General features: G+C 31.7%; 3 protein-coding genes across 6 annotated transcripts; all 3 read left to right on the top strand.

Annotated features, from left to right (window-relative positions):
* Positions 1 to 545: 545 nt before the first annotated feature.
* Positions 546 to 4,363, top strand: LOC140882384 (ubiquitin-like protein ATG12). 3 transcript variants are annotated; one of them, XM_073288363.1, is made up of 7 exons: positions 546 to 790; positions 1,880 to 1,936; positions 2,095 to 2,153; positions 3,342 to 3,410; positions 3,494 to 3,556; positions 3,864 to 4,007; positions 4,135 to 4,363. In XM_073288363.1, the coding sequence occupies exons 2-6, from the start codon at positions 1,915 to 1,917 to the stop codon at positions 3,921 to 3,923; spliced, it is 273 nt and encodes a 90-aa protein (XP_073144464.1). In that variant the 5' UTR covers positions 546 to 790; positions 1,880 to 1,914; the 3' UTR covers positions 3,924 to 4,007; positions 4,135 to 4,363. The 3 variants fall into 3 exon arrangements, with proteins under 3 accessions (XP_073144464.1, XP_073144463.1, XP_073144461.1); XM_073288362.1 differs by having other exon boundaries at positions 877 to 1,936; XM_073288360.1 differs by having other exon boundaries at positions 548 to 790; positions 1,876 to 1,936.
* Positions 4,364 to 7,827: 3,464 nt separating this feature from the next.
* On the top strand, positions 7,828 to 9,431 carry LOC140884551 (uncharacterized). The gene has a single exon (XM_073291339.1). It carries the CDS (start codon positions 8,316 to 8,318, stop codon positions 9,231 to 9,233), a length of 918 nt encoding a protein of 305 aa, XP_073147440.1. The 5' UTR covers positions 7,828 to 8,315; the 3' UTR covers positions 9,234 to 9,431.
* A 7,351-nt stretch (positions 9,432 to 16,782) lies between these two features.
* LOC140881124 (KH domain-containing protein At2g38610-like) lies at positions 16,783 to 22,157 on the top strand. 2 transcript variants are annotated; one of them, XM_073286175.1, is made up of 7 exons: positions 16,783 to 17,140; positions 17,239 to 17,327; positions 18,925 to 19,091; positions 20,411 to 20,527; positions 20,620 to 20,736; positions 20,931 to 21,074; positions 21,668 to 22,157. In XM_073286175.1, exons 1-7 carry the CDS (start codon positions 16,863 to 16,865, stop codon positions 21,815 to 21,817), a joined length of 1,062 nt encoding a protein of 353 aa, XP_073142276.1. In that variant the 5' UTR covers positions 16,783 to 16,862; the 3' UTR covers positions 21,818 to 22,157. The 2 variants fall into 2 exon arrangements, with proteins under 2 accessions (XP_073142276.1, XP_073142275.1); XM_073286174.1 differs by having other exon boundaries at positions 20,408 to 20,527.
* Positions 22,158 to 22,468: the final 311 nt, after the last annotated feature.

Here is a 22,468-nt window from a genome sequence, read left to right as displayed (position 1 = left end):
AACAATTGATAAATTATATATTCAAAAATAATATATATTAAAAATATATAATAAAAGATATTTTTTTGTTTATCTATGTTATAATATTATTATTTATATTAATCAAAATAAAAATGATATATATGTGTGTGTCTTTTCATTTATGATCTAAAAATTTTACGTTGAATATTTTTTTGTATACATGATATATAATATTTTTTATAGTATAGTAATTAGTAAATATGAATTTATATTTATAATTATAATTAATATATTACTTTAAAAGACAAAAATATTTATGTAGTTCAATTAATAAATTTAATAACAATATTAAACTCAAAAACAATTTAAGTAAAGGACAAAATTGACTTTTGATTTTGATCAACATATACCAATTAAATCATTTTCAATAGTTCAGGTATCAATTTAACATTTTATCAAAAATGTATGTACCAAAATAATTTTTAATCTTATGATATAATGTGTGTGTGTAACGTTTCTTTCTCCTACTAAAATCATCTCCTTAGTTTCTCGGTTCTTTTCTATTTTATTTTTTTTTCCAAAACTTTTCCCGTCACTTTTTATACATATATCTCTTTCATTTGTGGCCATTTTCGAAAATAAAAAATAAGTATGGATTCGGAATCCTTGCGAATAGAGCTAACTAGTGGTACTTACTCATTTTACAAGGTTTTATCGCGTTACCCGAAACCCGAATTCCGGCTTCCGCCGTATCTTGCCGTCGAAGACCGCCGATCAGCTTAGGGGAGATCTTTTTTAGTCGTTTGGAGATTTAATTCGAAGTCTTGAGGTATAAATCGAATTCTAGGGTTTCGAATTTGGGGATTCGTAATTTCGAAATTATATGATTTATATATGATTATTTGTTGGTCACAGGTGCTATATTTGAGCCGATTGGAGTTATCGATCAAATTTTCTATTTTTTCAGTATATTTGTTTCGAGAGTTTCGAATTATTGAGTTGAATTATTGGATACCTGAGTTTTGGAATACTTTAAAAATTGTATATAGTAGTTCTGGAATTTATGGTCATTTTTCGGAAATTCCAGAATGTTAATTGGGCATTGATAGGATGCTTTAATATGAATTATGAATTTCTGAAAATGTTAGTTTGATGTGTGAAATAAATGATTTTGCCTCAGGATTGGATTATTCGAGAAATACTTGATATTTTCTGTGGTAAATTAAGTGTTGGTTGATGTACTTAATTATTGACTGAGTATGCATACTTATGTGTTGCATTTTATGTGTCATGAATCATTATACATGTTTTACTGCTTTAAACATATGTGCACATACACGTTGAACCGTATCTCCTTCGAGATAGTCTTTGTCGTAGGTCACTCAGCCCTACACCTATTTATATTGTTTGACACCGGGAGTTACCCCATGAGCGGAGACTGATACTACGTTGATCTAGACGAGTGTGTGAGTCACCAGTGGTTGGACTCCCAGATCTACATACTTATTGACGCCTAGTCTGAGCTAGACTTGATACTTGACCAGTCACCCCAATCACATCACGCTACATGCATCATATTAAGTTTTGTGTACTCATATTTACATACTGGGCGTTAGTCGCTCACGTCCTTGGTATTATTTTGGACACCCCATTCCACGGGGCTGGTCTAAAACTGGATGGAGCAGGTGGACAAGACAGGGTTAGTTGCAGGTTCGGGAGATGTCATGAGTTTTATGCTACAGTCGATTTCGTGTGTATATATTTTGGGTGAAAACACTTGGATTTTGTTAGGTTTATTGTGTTATGCCGGTTATCTTGTAAATTAGTTTGTATTTAAGTTTCCGTGATAAACTCTATTAAGTTTGAATAATAACTGTTTTGTTAAATATTAAGCTAATTGCATGCTTAACACAGCTAGTTAGTAGGTGATCCAGGCGGGTCACTACATTTACGATGACGTCGGAGACCCGTAAAGGTTGGTTTCTTCCAATTTGCAAAATTTTTGTTTTTTTTTATTTATTTATAGTTTGAATGTTAACTTTTTCCAATTAATTTGTTAATAATCCGATCATGGTAGATAATTTCTCTCCCATTCTCCCTCCATATTATCAGTTCATATTGATTTTGATGCAGTGGTAGTTCACCTAAGAGCAACCGGTGACGCTCCAATCCTCAAACAAGCTAAATTCAAGGTTTTTTTTTTGTTTTTCTTGCATTCGATAAATTTTTTGCATGACTTACTGGTTTTTATCTCTGATAGAGAGTGAGTGATGATTGGAGCTTGTTTCTGGGTTTAAATTCTTCTTCTTTGTGTTCGAATTTGATGGAACCTGAGGATCCAATCTAGACTGGTTCAGGTTCATATCAGAATGGTTAAACTAATACGAATGACAAGTAAAAAGAGTGTGATCTTAGCTGACAAACTCATCCTTCGTTCCACTTACAGATTCAGTTAAAACATGTTTTATTCATTACTGAAATAACATGTACCAAAAATTAAATGACTATTACTTCAATGTCACAATGCAAGAGCCAAAATGATTTATTCTATCATCAATATTCATACCCAAGTAATTTACCTGATTTCTTTTTACTTTAATAGATAATTGATAATGGGAAATATCAATGTTTTTGGAACCGGACCGGACCGGCCGGTTCGACCGGGAACCGGTCGGTTCTCCGGTCCGGACCGACTCCAAAAACCGGAAAATCGGTCCAACCGGTCAAAACCGGTCAAGAACCGGTTGGACCGTTCAAGAACCGGTTGAACCGGTTTTTCGAATTTTTTTTTTTTTTTTTTTGAAAATTTAAGATTTTTTTATTTTTAAAACTTTAAATTTATTATTTATATATATATATATACATTATTATTTAGAATTTTTACTTCATTTAAAAATTTATTTTAATAATTATTGTTTTTTTAAAATCAGATAATTTATTATTTAAATAATTTATAATTATAATTGATATTTTGAATATATTTAAATGTTTATTTAGTTTTCAAAATATGTTAAATATATATTTTTTTGTCTATTTACATAATTTTTGAGTTTTTAAAATTTAAAATATATTATTTATTATATTAAATTATATAAACGGTTTTCCGGTTCGATCGTCCGGTTAAAACGGTCCGACCGGTTGGACCGTTTTTTCCATGTAGACCGGTTCGATTACCGGTCCGGTTATGAAAACACTGGGAAATATCACAGTTCAACATTTATTTCTTACAAACTTTCGATAACCTTGGGGCGCTATAAAAAAGTTTTGTTCATTTGAAATCAAAGTTTTGTTTATTTGAAATTCTCAGGAAAGAGAATTTTCTTGTCTCGAGATTCAATTTTATGTTTCTATGCAGTGAGTTGAATTTTACTGAAATGCAGATTGCTGGGGCTGATAAGTTTGTAAAAGTGATTGATTTTCTTCGTCGTCAACTTCACAGGGAAACTTTGGCAAGTGATTTTATGCATTTGAAAATGGTCATGAAATTTAAGTCATATTCGAAATGTTCTAAATTTCCTCTTTTTTTTGGTAGTTTGTGTATGTGAACAGCGCCTTCTCGCCAAATCCAGATGAGTTGGTCATCGATCTATATAATGTAAGTCTATAATCTTATGAGTCATTTTTTTATGGGATCTGCTGTTTGTGCCGTAGTTCTGGAGTTATGTTGATTCGACTTAGCCGAATTATCCTTTGTTTATCTATGTGGAGCTTTTATTAATTTTGAGGATATGCCTTGAAAAGAAGGTCGAGTTTTAATTTCCTAATGGTTCGGATCCTATGAGTTTAGGACATTGCAAGTTTTATTCTAACCTTGTCCTATTATAACTCCCAACTTTTGAGAAATAGAGTTATGCAGATATTATTTTGCTTATTTGTCTTTAACAATCATCTTTGCATTTCAGAATTTTGGTTTTGATGGTAAATTAGTGGTTAATTATGCGTGCTCCATGGCCTGGGGTTGACTACTAGCAAATGCTGTCGACTAACTGTTTATTTGGTGTGGAACACAATCATCATTTTCCGTCTTGTCTGCGCACAATGTTTAAGTAAGTTTTCGTTGTTATGTTTTTTATGATCCCTCGATTATGTTATATATATCTTAATTTTTCTGGCAATATGATGTTATGGTAGTTTGGTTTTTACTTACTCGTGCCAACTTGATTATGCATGCAGGTTTTACTGAAGCAAACATGCATTCTTTCCATAATTGTTGTCTTTGGATCTGAGCAAAATTAACCAATAGAAACGATCCTCAGCCTCCCCCACATAATCTTTTATTTTCAGATGGATAATAATTGATAGCATGTTTATGTGTAAATGAGTTTGAACTTGATTGACACTTTCTAGTAGCATCTTCCAGGCGTTTGTACTTATAATTTCACCGTTTCTTTACACTTTTCCATTAACTCGTTACTTAAAATTCTGCTATCTTTTAAGTTGAGTTGGTAGATTTTAGAATTCGGGTCGAAAACACCATTGTTTCGAAACAACTGTATGGATCATGTTTGAACATGCAATGGACACTTCGTTTTCTTTTACACTGGAACTGAAAAATACAATGTAGATGATTCAAAATCAAGAACGATCATTCTCGAGAAACTTGGTAAACCATTCCAAAGTGAAGGACCCTCGTTAGGAAAATCAAAGAAATCATCCACATCAAAGCTGCTTTGCGAGCCTACCACACAACTACTAGTACTTGGGTTGTTATGCACTTGTGTGGATCTCGAAACCTCCACTGCAATTGGTGATGTCATTTCTTGGCCGATTTCTTGTTGCTGAGATGGGAATTCAAGTAGTTCTTTATCTAGTATATATATATATATATATATAAAGTTTGTGTGTTTGTGTCTATTTTTTAAGCTGGGAATGCGGTGGTTCTTGGATCTCGAACTTGAACTTTGGAGATCACATGCCACAGCCCACAAGACGACAAAAATCCATAGTAAAAATGAATTAATTTCACGAATTTTAGTTAACTATATTCAAAATTTATATTATTTTATGTTATATGATTATTTTGTATTAACCTGTATAAATATATAAGGATTTTGCTATATAGTCATTCTATGGCATATTTTAAAACGGTATTTAAAAAAAAGTTAATTGTTTTTGTAATCAAACCAGACAATGATATTTGACACTGGTGGGAAAATATTTTAAAAATCATACAAGCAAATGATTATTAAATTGGTAAATGATTATTAAATTGGATATAAATTTTTGTGAGATGACATCATTTAGGAATCCAACAGTCAACACATTAAAATATAACACACCTAAAGAGAATCACATTTGATGCACGCTATCCCGAAAAAATCAAATAATAATAATAATAATAATAATAATAATCATACGCGTGTGGAATTTTCTTATATTTCAGGCAATGGCAATACCCCCAATTGGCCAAATTGTCCAATTGTTTTTCCTTTGTGTTAATGATACTTAAATTATATTTTAATGAAAATTTAATATTTCACGTTACATTTAGTTATATATAATCCATATAACATGATATCTCCGGGTTCTGAATGACATTATATATCTGAATTTTAGGTCGTGTTTGGGAGAGTTTTTAGGAAGCACTCCTCAACTTTTCATTTACAAAAGTGTTTGGAAGAGTTTTAAGGAATTACTTCTCAACTTTTCATTCACAAAAATTTAAAATTTTGTGAAAGAAAAGTTGAAAAATTATTCCTAAAAACTCTTTCGAACACTACCTTAATCTTTTGCTTTTACGTTAGAGTAATACACTTTGCTTTTATAAACTCAACCCTTTAAAGTACATCATATTCAATAAAATTCCTAACTCAATTTAAAAATGGAAATTTTCTAATCTTGATACATCTTAGTGGGGAAACATTTTGACCCACAAAACAAACTAGAATGAAAAATGTATTGCAATATCATTAAAAAAAAAACCTATTGTAATATGAGTTATATATGTATGTATATCAGTATATGTATGAGTGGGTTTGAAACTCAATTGTAACCAAGTATTTCTGACAAAATAAATATATTCTTTTGCTGAGTATATGATATGTAATTGAATAAATTAGAATATTGTCCATATCTAATAAAATGGCATAACATGATACGTGTTGTATAATAGAAAATTTATGTACAATGTCAGTATAGTCATCTTTATTTGTACGATTAAAATTGTAAAGTATAATTAGGAGGATTTTAGCTACGTGGGTTCAATTGCATTGCATATTTGCAGACTTCTGGAGACTTATGATTCAATTTACCTATCTCACGTTTGGAGGTCGGCTAATCGGGTGGCTCACTCGATTGCTGCTTTTGCTTTTTCATCCTCCTCTCATTTTGTATGGGAGCATGGATCTTTTTCGGGAAATTTTATTCTGAGTTCAATCATCCGACAATATATATATATACTATAGTATTAGCTCAAAATTTTATCTCACGTATATCGAAACATATGAGTAGGGTTGAGTCGTTTCATAGAAAAAAATCTGTTAGACTTCCTCATAAAAGACCAAATCAAAAAAATATCGTGGTTTTCACATATAAAATAAATCACAAAATCTTATGTGAGAAAATTTTATAGATAAATTTTATGAGACTAATCTTTTATTTAAATCATTCATAAAAAATATCATTTTTTATTAAAATATTATTTTTTATTATAAATAATAACGTGACTAACACATCTCACCAATTCCCTGCTTGAAATAAAATAAGGAATGCGGAAGTGCTTATTATAAAATATAAAGCATTATCCCAAATCATGCCAGATGCCAAGTCCAATTCAATCCTTTTGGACATCTTCATTATTAGAGTGGACCCAAATATTTTACTATTTAATAATAGATGAATTTCATAGAAAAACTGATTTTGGTCATTAATGTGAGTGTATTAATATATTTTTGGTTGTTTTTTTCAATTTTTTTTTATCAAAAAAGGCAAAATGATAATTTCATATGCAAAACTTTCCCACTTATCTCCATTTCCTCCCATGTTTCTCAATCTCTCATCCATCATTTTGTTACATATTCTTGCATAAATATATATCCTCTTAATTTAGTGTTTCTCTATAATAAATTTTAATTATTAAGTATCATTTAAATCATAATATTAAAATTAAAATACCGTAACAACACAAAATATTTTCAAATAAATTTCATGTATTATGTTACACGCGCTGCGTGTGCTTCGTTGACTAGTATAAACGGTGTATAAGCCTTTTTAAAATATGAACTATATATTTAGCAAAAAATAAAAAAATATGAACTATATATTTTAAAGAAAATTAAATAATATTTTCCCCCATTTTATCGATTAATTCTCGTTTGAACACGTATAATATTTTTTTAAAAAAAAGCGTAAAAACTTAGCCTGCAAAAAAAAGAAACGAAATCTAAGGAAAAAAAAAAACGTTAAGTATCTCACAAAAATAATATTAACTTTCCAATCTGTTTGTATTCTTTTTTCCAAATACGTTAATTTTTTCCACAAAGATATCATCCAAAAATTATGTATTTATTTATTTATTTTTATCATATTTGTATTCAATAAAATATAATTGAAGATGGAGAATGCCACACAATAGTACATGTTCCCTTAATCTCAATTATATAGACCACATTTTTTTGTCTTAAATATATAGACATATATCATATTTTTTACACTCATTTACTAATATATATATCTTTTTTTAAATTTGGGTAAAAAAAAAAATTGACAGCAGTGAAAAAAAAAATGAAAATAGGTCTATTGAAGGAGAATAAAATAACATTTTCACGGGCCACTGCCCACTTGTCTCCACTACTTGCCCATGCTACCCTTTCGGCCACCTCCTTTCCTTTTCATTTCCTCGGATCCGGATTCCGAACTCGAATTCTTCCAATAGCGGATAGCCTACCGTTTATTTCGGATCCGAATATTATCCGGTCCGATTCCATTAGTGGTGCTATTCGGATCTAAGTAGTGGTCCATTTGTCTTTTTGTGGTCTGATCTTGAATCTGAACTGTCGCCTTATAATTGGCTACAGTGGGGGGAGTTCTCTTGTGTCTTCACTTTTAGCACAGCCCAGCTTTTGTGGTTTGGTGTTCTTCATTTATTTTCCTGCGAAAACAAATTATAATATTATTAACCCAAAATAAAAAAAAAATTAAATCTTTTGCCATTACACAATACAATGTCCCTTTGATTTTGTTGCCTAATTTCTTCTACCAAAATCCCTTTTCATTGCCAGCAGATCTTCTCCTAATTCCATCGCCTCGCCCATTATAATTTTTTTTTTTTTTGTCAAAAGGGAAGTTCCTTTCTTTCTTGTGTTCTTGCTTTTTGTAGTGCTAATGCTATCTCTTACACCAGGAGGGTTTTTCGAATGTGGGATTATTTCTCGATGCAAATTGCATATCTGTGCATAATCCTCTGTTTTCAAGTGTTCACTGCTCTGTCGAGTAGAGAACTTGATTCTCTGCTTCAAGATTATGCTTTCCAGGCTTTAGTCAGGCCAAGAACCGGCGTTGTGTATGATGCAACAGTGCCCACCAACTTCTCCGGCATTGGTGTGGCGGCGCTGCGGTTGAGGAGCGGCAGCCTGCGGCGGAAAGGGGTGGAAAGGTACAAAGAGTTCAGTATTCCAGTCGGTGTAATTGAGCGGCCTTATGTCGAGAGGCTTGTTTTAGTGTACCATAATCTCGCAAATTGGTCTGGTTCATACTACCCTTTGCCTGGCTACAACTTTTTAACCCCAGTTTTAGGACTTTTAGCGTATGATGCCACTGATTTATCAGCCAAGAATCTGTCCGAACTCGATTTTCGGGCTTTTGGCGATCCCATTTCGATCCTGTTTTCGAATGTGCGAACTGGGTTGAGTGGATCTTCACCAAAATGTGTGTCTTTTGGTTTAGATGGCTCGGTTGGATTCGACAATGTGGTGAGTGGAAACACTTGTTTGACCAGAAACCAGGGCCACTTTTCCATTGTAGTGGAGTCATCAGCTGCTCTTCCGGCGCCTGCCCCGGCGGGAGGCGCCGCCGGAGGCGGCGGTGGGAAGAGGAGGAAGAAAAAAGTGTGGATAATCGTCGGTTCCGTGGTTGGAGGATTGCTATTGTTAGTTCTATTGGGTGTGCTATTCTTTTGTGTGAGGAAATGTAGGCGGAGAAAGGAGATTCGCCGAATGGAGAAGGCGGCGGACACCGGTGTAAATCTGTCGATGGCGACGGTGGGGACGACGAAGGCGCCGGTGGCGTCCGAGACTCGGACTAGGCCGACGCTGGAGAATGAATTTGTGCCTTGAGAGGAGGATTTGCATTACAAGTCTTGTTAGCATACTACTACATTTTCTTTGTTTCCGGTTGACATTTTGATTCAGTACCAATTCTTTCCCCTCATTGAGTGTTGTAATTTCTTTTGGCTTTCTAGTGTAGTCTAGTCTTTTTTTTTTCTTCTTGTGTTGATCATAATTCATAACTTGTATGTATGGTGCATTTTACTCAAAAACAATCATCCTCCAAAAGGGGATTTTGAAGGAAATAATTAAATGTGTTGCTCCAAAGTAAAAAGTATTAACCTGGATAGAATGATTGAAACATGGTGTTTCTTGTTTTTCGTCGTCGTTATTGAAAGGTGGATTGTGTTTCTATCCCAAATTAGGTAAAATGAACACGTCACATTTCTCCTTATTTCGAAAACTAGTTAATATTCTTGAATAAAACAGAAATCTTTCTAATGACAAAAATACATCGATTAGGTGGAGCAATTTATGAGGTATGAATGGAGAGAAATTTGTAGGCAACTTAATGATGTATGTGTCAGGAATGTGAAAGGTAGAAGAAGAAGGATGATATACGTGAATCCAAAATGCCAGCTAGAAAAATATATTACCAGCACATATACATACATAAAATATAGTATTTTTGCTAATAATTTAATGGAATAACAAAAACAAAAGCGACGAAACCTGAAATAGTACACGATGCAGAGGGCGACTTTAGGACAGGAGGCAGCATTCACACAGCACGTGAAAGGGATTATTCTATACAAAATTACAAATACTTGAATCCATGTTCGTTGGGTTGGATGGATCCGAAGACATGTATGCTCTATGTCTAAATTATTGAAGCCAAAATGTAAGAAAAATAGAGATTGATACTTCAAGCAAATTATTTATTTTAAATTTGAGGAAAAATAGATGGTCTAATTGTACTTGACCCCATTGAAAACTCTATAATGAATAAACCTTCTTGAAAAATATTAGTAAGCCAATATATTACCTCTATTTTATAAAAATCAAGTATCCTTAGGTAGTGTTTGAGAGAACTTTTAGAAATCACTTCTCATCTTTTTCTTCATAAAATTTCAAAATTTTATCAAGAAAAAGTTTAGAAGTATTTCTTAAAAACACTCTCTAACACTACCTTAACCTCTTCGTTGAAAAATAAAATGAAAATGCATTTATCTCATTTATAAGGGTTTTTATGTATTATTATTAAAAAAAATTAAACATTTAAAAACATTAAATAAGTATAAGTTTTTTTCGAATTTTTACGAGGATGCACATATAATATGTCGACAACTAGGAAAAAAATTGTAATAATAATAATAATTAATTATTAAATAATAAATATATAGGCCGACTCGCATAGAGTCTTATGTCAAAGACTCAAAGTGTCAACTATCTGGTAAAAGGGTGAGGGGCATCCATCATAATTATGACGTATTCTACACTTCTGAATTAAAAATTTAAGTGTGAAACCCCACCATTTAATTAGACTTTAAAAAATCAAAAATTAATATTATTTTCCCCTTTTTTAAAAGGGAAATCAAGGTCTTTGATGGTTTGTAAACATGAACTTGTTCTAGTCACCTCTTCATTATCTTTAAAATATTATTTATGTATTTCAAAAGAAGTTTTTGAACTCTCAAACTAACCACTTGTTTCTGAAAAATGGATCAAAATATATTTTTAACAAAACATCACAACAATTTTTTTCTCTGAAAAAAGAATTTACCCATAAATTTGGTTTTTTCAAAAAAACTAATCAATTTCAACCTTTTTTTTTCCCTCAATGAAAAGTCCAACCGGCAATCATGGCATTTTGAAGGAAATCCTTAGTTTGTCATTTTCATTTATATTTCTGATTGTAGTAGTATAAATTAGTTTTTTTTATTGGCTCTACTTAATTCAATGCTTATAAGTGTGCACGTTTAACATCAAATTTTAATACAGTTTGTGTGTACGGTGACAATAGAACTCCCTTCATAATTTATACCATCTGAGATTTATATAATCTTTAGCAAACTATTTGTATACAGTATATTGGTGGAAACATATTATATAAACATTAAAAGGTGTGTCATTTGAGATGGTATTCAGTATAACGTTTTGAATTTTATTTTATATTTTTTTTAGTGTTTTCCGCGTGTAATTTTTTAAAAAAAATTGAAAAGTATGTTTTTTAGAAATAAAAAAAAAGTGAGTTAAACTAGAATTAAATTTTTTTTTATATAATAATTTTCCAACCACCTTTTAATTATTAAAGTCATTTCAACTCTATTTTTTTATAGAATAATTATATAAATACCAATTTATTTCTAAAATAAGTTTTAGATACATACTATTCTATTATTTTGACCTATTACGTCAAAAATATTTTCGATTTTACTCCATCATTTTACATAAATATAGAGATTCTATCCGTACTTTCAACACATCTCAAAAAACAAAAAACAAAAAACAAAAAACAAAAAACAAAAAAACAAAAAACTCACAGATCTTTCTCCACAATATTTCTGTACTGATTCCCACATATTTGGTAAATTACTGTTTAATATGTTTAACTGTTTGAGCAGTTTGACCCTATTATCTATTCAATCTATTAATCTATTCAATATTATAAAAGATGAGCATATATTAGAATAACTACCTTGAGGACACCAAAATAATTTATTCCAAAATTACTCTTTTCTATCTAATATTTCACTAAAAACTTTCCACTAATTTCATGACTTATTTAAAAAAAAATATATTCTTTTACACACACAAAGTGTGTTTTGTGTGTGCATATTTTCCTAGTAAAAAGTTATATTTAAAGCTATTATTTGAAGTGTCGCGGCGCCTCTAGTATGTGACCTGTGAGTGGGGATGTATGTTTATAATTTATACTAGTGATAATACACACGTGTCTTACGTGTATAAAGAAAAACAAATTTAAATGTATTTTTTTAAAAAATAAAATATGGGGAGAGTGAGAGATTTTTAGTGAGATAATGGATGAATATTACACTTTTTCTTATTATTTTGTTTTTGTTTTTTTTTATTTCAAAATTTCAAATTATAGTTTAGTCATTTGATAATTTTTATAATAATATTATTTATACTTAAATATAAATCAAATTAATTAAAAAAATATTACAAACGCACCGATTACCAATAATAAGAATAGATATGACACGAGTCTTCGTAACATTATTACGGACTCGGAAGCTCAAATTAGGCCCGATACAATTAAGAATTGGGTTGGATTAAATTGGAATGGACCATTGTTTCTTTAGAGAAGTACTGTTTTGATTGGATCCACAATGGGCCCACGAGCTATTTTTAGATATCTGTCATTAATGTATAAAACCTTTCGAACTTGGGATTTGTTGGACACAAAAATCTATGTCCTTTCAACAAATAAAAATAAAAATCATTTTAATATAATAACGATAATAAGCTTTTAAATTTATTTATTTATTTTAAAGTAAAACCGAAACTATTAAGCTACATTTACTATTTTTTTTAAAAAAAAATTAAAATATATTGAATCCATTTACTTTTACGTTGCATTTGAATAGATGGATAACAAATCGATCAGTTTATTTGACATAATCCACTTGACAACATACTTAGAATTCTGAATAAACTATTTTCTAAAATTCAAATCACGAGACCATATGTATATGTAATTACGTCATTTACGTGACTCGTGGACATTATTTTTTTTTCCATACCACCAATATTTTACGAAACAAAAAAGTTTACGAGTATGGATTATACATTGAAATCCATAAAAATGGTACAAAATACTCATCGAGAGTATCGAAAATCTATTCATATATTGGGGGGTGTGTGTGTGTGTTACAAAAAGATGCTTTTTGTACATGTAACATGGTTTCATAGTGTTTCATTGTATGAGCTTTGGAATATGGTTTGCTAAGATTTATGTGACATTTAATAATTGGGAGTTTTTATTGCGATCCACATATTCTTGTCTCCGCCCTCAACGTGCCCTGCCCATCTACTTTTCAACCACAACTCACTCACACAGGGAATCCTATGCTGCATATTTCTCATGCTTCAACAATCCCATGCCCCCTTCTTCTATAGCCATCGACTCGATTTTCGATATCCGAGATGCGATTATGCTTCATAAATTTCGCGATAACGTGGATTGTTAAGATTATGAATTTGGATCTGACTCGACCAAAAAGTCAGCTCGAGAGAATGATTGTTAAAATCCATATATAAAATTCCCGATGAGTGCAACCTCTTTTCTCTTGGGATTGTGTGTGCAAAATGTAGCAAATAGCAGATTGGCTGGTCAATGAATTTTCAATTTCGGAATTCAATTAGTATATATGTAGGTGTGAGTTTGCATTTATTTTATACACTACGAGTCTTGAATTAAAGTTTCACGAGATTTGTATTTTTGGTTTAATAATATTTAGTCATATTTTTTGAATAATTTTTTGTGATTAACGTGGGTCCCATGCTTGGGAAATATATTGAAAATTGGGTGGGATATATTCCATATTCGTGGTCCTCTGTGGAATAATCAAACATTTCGCATTAAAAATGATTTTTTAACCTTTTTTGATTTGAAAAGCAAAAAAACAAATTGATATGTGGACTTTTTTTAATAGTAGTTCTTTGAGTGATTTTTTTTTTTTTATTATTATTATTATTATTATTTTGGTTATGATGAAAATCTCTGTTCTATTTGTACATCAAGTTGCTAATAAATTATTGGTTGGCACCACTTTTTATATAAATGCCGAGTAATTAATTTGTTATATTCTTAAGCTTCGTAAAATTATCAAATCGATATTTGATGATTGAATTTTCAATTCATGTATTTCTATTGGCCTTCATTTCAAACCCCGTGTTTTTTAAAGTCTCGAACATTTGCTTCATTTTCGGGGTTTAAAAGATGATTAATTTTTGTAGACAAATAGTTTAAAAGATGATTAATTTCATGTGATTTTTTTTTTGTTGGATCTTCACATGGGGTAATGCTAAATTGATAATTGTTTATCAAATTTGAAGTCATGTTAACTCGAGTCATTTATAACTTGGTCAAATATCCCAATTTATTGTAGCTTCGGTGCCGATATTAAATTTGCTCCATGAAAGCTTGAATTTCTGTACATTTTATATTTGTGTATTTATTAATTGTTTCATAAAGAATAATAAAAAAACACAAAAACAAAATACATGTAAATGTGGTCAATTTCCCCAACAGGGTAAATAGTTACAATGCCAATTGCCAATGTATAAATCGCGCCGACCCCCTTGAAGAAAATAGGAACATTATTATTGTAAAAAAAAATTAATTAAAACAAAAAAAACAACAACTACTATAATAATGACTTATAAATCTGACTGTACAACTATAAATGATGGAATATTTTTAAGCCCCTAATTAAATTACGTTTATCTACATTATATACCACAATACAAACATGGACTAGCTTAAATAACGGAAAAAAAAAGGAATTATTTAATTAAATTATCTTTGCTTGATCGTGTTTTTGAAATATAATTTTTTCAAAAATTTTCTTTTGTTTTAGTTTTGTATTTCTTTTGTGTTTGAAGGTTTTTTTGCAAAAAAAATTTAAAAGAAGGTTATAAATCAAAAAAATTGTTTGACCAAGGTCATTTTTTTATTAGCACTATCCACGGTCCACTGTTACAAAATTTCGATTAGAGTGACAAAATCATCATCATCACAAAAATATTTGTATTAATATATGTAATGACCGAATGATATATTTTTTGGAACCTTAATTTGTTGTAATTTAGACATTTCTGCCATGTTCTTAACTATCATATGTGACTAACATTAAGACATGTCGTACTGTTTTTTTTTTTTAAATAAAACATGTACTGTTAATTTGTTGTTTTCAAATTAATGATTTTTTTTATAATAGTCATATAAAATAAAAAAATATAAATAAGATCAAAAAATTGAAGTATATTCTATAAAAATATTTTTCGAACTGATGAGATGTTTGCTTTATCTAAAAACATAAAAAAAATCTCATGTTTGCTTATTCTAAATTTTTTTTTTAAAAAATACATCGAAGTTGTACAAAAACATTTTAAATTAATAGTATATATATTGACACTAACTTTAAAATGCGTGAAATATATGTGTATTTTTATATGTACGATGTGTATTTGTATATTGTTTGTGTTATTTTTAAAAATAGACCAATACTTCAAATTTTAGACTGTGATGGGCCATCATATGGTATCATAATATCAGTGTTCTAAAAAGCTCGTTTAAGCGATGCTTAATTTTGCTTAAGTTTTAATACGCTTAAACTCGATTAAGCGACCGTTTTTTAGAACGAAAAATTTCATTTGTTTTTTAAATGAAAAAGTTTTTTGTAAATATGTATATTTATAGTTTAGAACTTGAATTATCTACTAAATTTTATATTTATGGTTAATCTAACATTTTATTTAATGTTTGTATTAAAATAATTAATATTATAGTAAAAATTGAAAACGTTTTTTCACGCTTAAGCTCGTTCTAAGCTCGCTTAAGCTTGACCTCATGCTTCAACGCGCTTCATGTTTTTTAAAACCTTATATAATATAGCTGATATATATATAAGATTTTGTGTTTGAGTAAATTATAATATACACAATAATTTACTCCACCGTCTAATATATCGGGCTGATCATTTATCGTTTTATCAAAAGTTATAGTCAATAACAATAATATAGCTCGAAATTTCTAAATCGCGTTACAGCTCAATCACTATGTTCGATTACTCTTATAGTCTTAACATGAACAATTACTGCATCCAAATATACGTTTTTTAAACCGAAAAACTTGTATGAGATTGTCACAAATGGTTAATTTTGTAAAATATATTTTTGACCCAACTCGATTCATGAAAAAATATAACCTTTTACTACAAACATGAATCGAATCGATCAATCTCCCGGATATAGAGAGACCAACACTTTTTAAACAATGATATCTGATAAATATGTGATAATCAAGTATGAGATACATCAATCATCTTAAGTATAAGTATTTATTGAAAAAATGTAGATATTTTTATCCAATATATTTAGTGAATGTATTTTGACAATCACATTTCTTAAATGTATCGAATGTGATGGAAATCATTTTCAAACTTATGGAAAACTACAATAAGAATTTGATCATTTTCACCTAATCATTTATTAGATCCGTTATTGTTCGATTTCTTAAAATGTTTCGATCATTGAAAAATATTAATATTAATAAAATATAGATATCACGTATAAACGAATAAATAAACAAGCTGTATAAAGAATTAGAACATAATAACGAATGTATTATCGCGCGAACCTGTCGTAGAAAACTTATTTAATAAAGCTTACTTAATTCGTGTAGCATAGTATGCATGTTATCATATTAGTTAGTTAGTTTACGCGATAAACATCCGAGTTTTCATGTCATTTAGAAGGGGAAAAAAAAAAGAAGAGAATTTAGAAGATAGTATTGTACAAGGTATAAATATAATTTGATTCATGGCTAAAACCTAAGGAATCTTCGAGCAGATGACGATGCCGCCACATCTTCTTCAGCTGTAAAAGGAAATTACAGAGACCAAATTTACAGTCTCCGCAAATAAACAAAAGCCAGCCAGACGTGTACATATGAGTACCCCACACCTATTTAAGCCTCCAACTCACAATTTCTCAAAAACTCGGAAAAGAGCCACTCAATTTACTGTTTTTCCCCCTAGGGTTTTGGTTTTTCCAGTTCAAAACTTCACTCATTTCCCTTCTTTTTTCCCTCAACACACTTCTTGCCTCTTCCCTCTACCATTTCATTTTTCCTCAGTCATGTCCAGTTTGTACCATCAAAACTTGAACTTTTCACCTGCTAGAAGAATCCCTTCTCCGCTTCTTAGGACCAATTCTGATGTTGACAAGTATTTCTTTTTTCCACCCTATTTATTCTGCAAGATTCTCGATTATTGATGGGAATTTACTGATTCTTTGTTTTGTCTGTGTTGTCGATTGATTGCAGCCAATACTTGACAGAGTTGCTTGCAGAAAGGCAGAAGCTTGGACCTTTTATGCAAGTAGTTCCTATCTGTAGTCGACTCCTGGATCAAGGTTTTGTCTCTAGATCGATTCTTGGATCTGCTTTTGTAGTTTTAGGAATTTCATTTTGGCTAGTTGTTAAGATTTCTGGTGTTTTGATGTGTATGCATGATCCTATTGGGGTCCCCTGTTTTCAATATTTTGACTGGATTGTGGCATTGCTTGTGACTAATCATGGGTTATCAATTTCTTATACCCTCGCTGAAGATTGTTATTTGATGAATCTCTAATGAGTTTCAAGATTCATTTATATCTTAAATTGCTGGCCAAAATCAATTCATCAATTTGCTTAGCTGGAATATAATCGTTTTCCTTGCTGTTTCTAGCATGGAAAGGGTTGGTGGTAGTGGTGGTGGTGGTAGCTGGTGTTTTGGTGTTGGGATTTGTTTTCGTAATTTCATTTGCTACGGGTGATTGAAATCCGAGGACTGCATTTAGTAGAAGATGCTTTTGTTATGTGTTAGAGAATAGTGAACAATTTATTCACAGAATATAGTGATACGTGTTACGAATGCGGTGCCTTCATGTGATAGAGCAATGCATGAGCTATTCTATAGTTTCGGGGAATGGTAGGTTGAGTGGCACATTTGATGACCTGAAGAAGTAGAAAATGGAGGTGGCATGTTTCACGAGGTAGCATTTTTTCTCTCTCCGTATGGAGAATAATAGGTGCGGTAGTCAGGACCTTTGGGGTGTGTACATTTGTGAACGATTTGATCTCAAATCGAGCTTTTTAAATTTTGTAGGCCATATTTTAAGCCCATGAATTTCTGTATCAAATTCAAGTTTCTCAATGAACTAGATTATAATTGATCAGGATCAAAATCGAAGAAACACGAGGGAATCATATGTTATATTATGAAAAAGGATGGACACATTTTTTTAATAACAAAGACAATTATATACGAACGTCATTGTCATCATCATTATAGTAACTCATCAATATATGTTATATAATTTTGTAAAACATAAATATATAAAAATGTTAAAGAAAGCTCGCAACCTTGATCACGAGCTTTCGCTTTATCGTGTAACAGCTTAAGCTCGGTAAGAATTGAGCTCGAGTTTTACTACTTTATATCAAAAAGAATTTTCCATAACGCTTATTATTATTATTATTTAATGTTTTGAAGCACAATTAAGTGGTGTCTACTATTCCTTCTCATCACATGGTGTTAGGCAACTTCAAACACTTTTTATTGTACCAAGTTATCAAAAGACGGAGATGATGTATAATTGACTAAATTAAATCATCATTTTAAGTTGTAACGATTGTGACTGAGATTTATGATATGATGGTAAGGGTTCGATTTTTGAATTTTGCAATGGTATGACACATATGGAGATCGAACGTTCAGTACAAGAAGTCCTGTAATGTATAGAACCAAGCATGTCTCAATGTGTAGATCAAAATCTTGTGTGATACTCCTCACTGCTTAAATATATGATGTCCTTGTTGGCGCTTGCATTCCTCATTCAGATAGAGATCTTTATTTGATTGGCAATGAGATATTTGCTTTGAGTTTAAGATTGCTGAGATGCTAACAATTATTCAGTTTTATTCTCATGTATGAGATGTATTATAATTTGATTATCATTTTGATGACAGAAATTTTAAAAGTCTCTGGAAGATTCTCCAACCAGGGGTTCAGTGACTATGACAATCTACAGCGCGGTAGTCCAAGTCAGGTAACCTCTTTGGATTTGATGCCGGATATTGGAGGAAAAGGTATTGGTAGCTGGAATGGAAATGGCTGGAGCGGCATTCAACATGAGGTGAGCTAAGATTCATTTGTTATCAAAATTAAAATACTCACACTTTTTACTTGTACAAAAAATGACTTTTCATCATTATGAAATATTCGGCTCTTCCCACTAATTCTGTGGATTGATCCTCTTATTTCATTTGGTATTACTTTTATATGATTTGAACGAGTTGATGTAAAGTATTCGTATTAATTCTGGAGCTTAATGTCACATTATAGACATCAATAGAGATGTTGTGCCTTTGGAACATTATCGTTGTGAATGTATCTTTGAGGTCGAAAGTTTAAAACTCTGGCAGCCCAGACAAGCATTGTTAAAACTGTTGACTGCTCCTACCTTAATCAGCAACAGAGTGCTGACAGAATGATTACCATTTCGTACAAAATGTACGATCAAAGAAGTCGGGCATATGGATGGTCAGGGCTAAAATTTCTTTCTTGCTTAATCTGTTCTATAGATGGACCAATAGATATTGATATGCAGGTTATTTTGGCACACACATGCGGTATACCAGTGATAACTTCTTAGGTCTCTGATTGAATATACCGTGTAGAATAGATAGCAGGTAGATACAGATAGATGATTCTTTGGTTGTTCTCTTCCATCCAACCTATTGCCATATTTTATAAGTCGATTGATCGATGTTGGTACAATAGTTTTTATTTTCTGCCAATCTACATCTGAAAGAAATCTGACATCAATTTTGGAGAATTCATGTCACTAATCAAATTGACACCAAGTACAAGCATCAAATTGTGCTCACTTATGCACGTTAATATTACCTCCATCAATAAGCGGTTTGCTAATTCTAGCTTGATGTCAGAACTATTTGTCACCCATTTGACTGTTTATTTGTGCAATTCAACAATTACTAAATGATAATTGATAAGGATATGAAGTAGTGTTCTCAGTTCCTTTTTGCGCTTTTTCTTTTGTATTCGTATTATACTACTGAAGTTTGGTTTTCCTATATGCTATCAGCTCTATGGACTATAAAGGATATTTACATTGTCTGTTTCAAATGAAATATTGAGTCTGATATTTACAGAAGTTGGCGTATTAGCCATTTCTTTCCCTTTCATCATATCGCCCTGTGCATGGTTTAGGAAGCTAAGTTACCTAGTGAAAGAAGAATAATAGCTCATCTTCTCAGCTATTTAAACTCGTGATCGTGCAGTTTCAAAAAAAAAAAAAAACTCATGATCTTGCTCGTCAATAAAAATTTCTTCACTTTAATGCTCTTTTTGATCAAACTTCCGAAGATATAAAAGAAGTATGCCTGTTCATGGTTGATGATACTTGCTGTCATTGTGTTCTTTGTGCAGCAGAGATTAAGTAGACCACAGGGTATGACGATAGACTGGCAATCAGCTCCTGGAAGTCCGAGTTCTTTCACTGTGAAGAGGGTATTACGCTTGGACATACCAGTCGAAAGATATCCAAATGTAAGCTAAGAGAACCCCTACTGAACTTAAGTTCAGCTTTCGTGAACTAAGTACTATGAACTAAGGATTGTTATGTTCTCTTTGGACAACAGTTTAACTTTGTCGGAAGGCTTTTAGGTCCTCGAGGCAATTCTCTTAAGCGTGTAGAAGCTTCTACTGGTTGCCGCGTTTTTATCAGAGGAAAGGGTTCGATAAAGGATCCAGACAAGGTAAATGATTTCCCTGTCTATATTCAGATAGAAACCGTTAGGTATTTTTGTCGATCTTTGTGGAGTAAATGAAAAAAATCATGGTGTTTTTATCTCATCTGTTTAATTCATTTCCACATATGGCCCCGCTCATCATCAGTTTATATGTGATTTTGTTGACGGTCATTAATTCATTATTTATGCTTCAACTGAAGGAGGAGAGCCTGAGGGGTAGGCCGGGCTATGAACACTTGAATGATCCATTGCATATTTTAATTGAGGCAGAATTACCTGCCAACATTGTCGATATGCGGTTGAAACAAGCAAAGGAGATTATTGAAGAGCTGCTCAAACCTGTGGTATGTTCAATGCTCATTCATTTATATAAATCATTGTTCAAGGATTAAATGTCCTGCAATGTCTTAAGTTTCTAGATCTTTGAAACCCATAGTCTCTCGTAGCTACCTGCCGAAATTGGTTTGTCATGTCTCGGGACATGGATATTCAGCAACTGATCTTTCAATGAAAGTGAATACCATGATATACAACTTCTCCATTTGGTCGAATGGCGTGTATAGACTAAGAATACTTGATATAGTCTATGATTTCTTTTTCGTAACTTGGAATGTAATACAAGAATTGAATTCCTTCTTAAGTTGTCATCTTATGTTTTTCTCATATCAATTATGGTCGTAATTCCATGTTATGTCACTGCACACTAGATGTAGTGATCACTGTTAACCCTCAAACGTTTTTACATTTTTAATCACTAGGAATTTATGGGAGTTATATTAGTTGGAACCTCGACAACAATGGGTTTAGTCACATTCATGCGTTGTTTTCAAGTTAGAAATTAAACTTCTCTGTATAACTTTAAAAAACCTTTAGAATATTTAGAAACACTATTTAGTGTTTTGGTTGATAGAACTATCGTCCTTCGGCTTGAAAACAGGATGAGTCTCAGGATATGTACAAGAGACAACAGCTTAGAGAACTTGCCATGCTGAATAACATCAGAGAAGAGAGCCCCCAACCAAGGGGTAGTGTATCTCCCTTCAATTCCGGCGGACTGAAGCGTCCCAAAACTGGGACTGGCTGGTAATGACATCATGCTATAGTTTCTTCAGAAGCTGGCAATCTCTTAATGCATTTCACAGTGATGCATGCCTTTGGCCCTTGAACGGAGCTCAGCAACCTGGCGAAGGACTTCAGATGCAAGAAGCACATGAGGCTATAGAAACAATGGTTAGAAGTAACAATGCCTTCCTCTGTGGCTGTTTATTGTTGTTAAAAGTAGACTAGTAGGATGGTTATTGGATTTATTTGTTGTTAATCTGTATTTTGCAATGTTTTTTGCCAAACCGATGCTGGTGATGTTTGTTAGCAAGTATGATTCTGTATTATGCTACATATATATAGCCTTTTGCCTATAAGGTTGAATTTTCGATTGCATCTTCAGACCTTGTCCATTTCTTTTGTCATTCTTCTTGTTATGGATTCACTGTTTCCTTGTCGACACTGCGTTCCATGGTCCAACCGGAGTGGGATTGGGCTCGAGATTCAGACTGATGATAATCGTCATGTTATGTATTGTGTCCCTGGACAGTCAAATATTAAGTCGGCATACGACAAAATCTTGGAGGTTGGACTTTATAGGGTTACTGTTTGAGAGAATTTCAAAAAAGCACTTCTCAGCTTTTCTTTCACAAAAACTTTCCGACACACTTTCATAGTCTCCACCTTCAAGTTTTTA

The sequence above is a fragment of the Henckelia pumila genome, chromosome 2, assembly GCF_033568475.1.
Source record: "Henckelia pumila isolate YLH828 chromosome 2, ASM3356847v2, whole genome shotgun sequence".
Classification (NCBI taxonomy): Eukaryota; Viridiplantae; Streptophyta; class Magnoliopsida; order Lamiales; family Gesneriaceae; genus Henckelia; species Henckelia pumila.
Note: the sequence above shows the minus strand (reverse complement) of the source record. Positions and strands in the feature narration are given on the sequence as shown.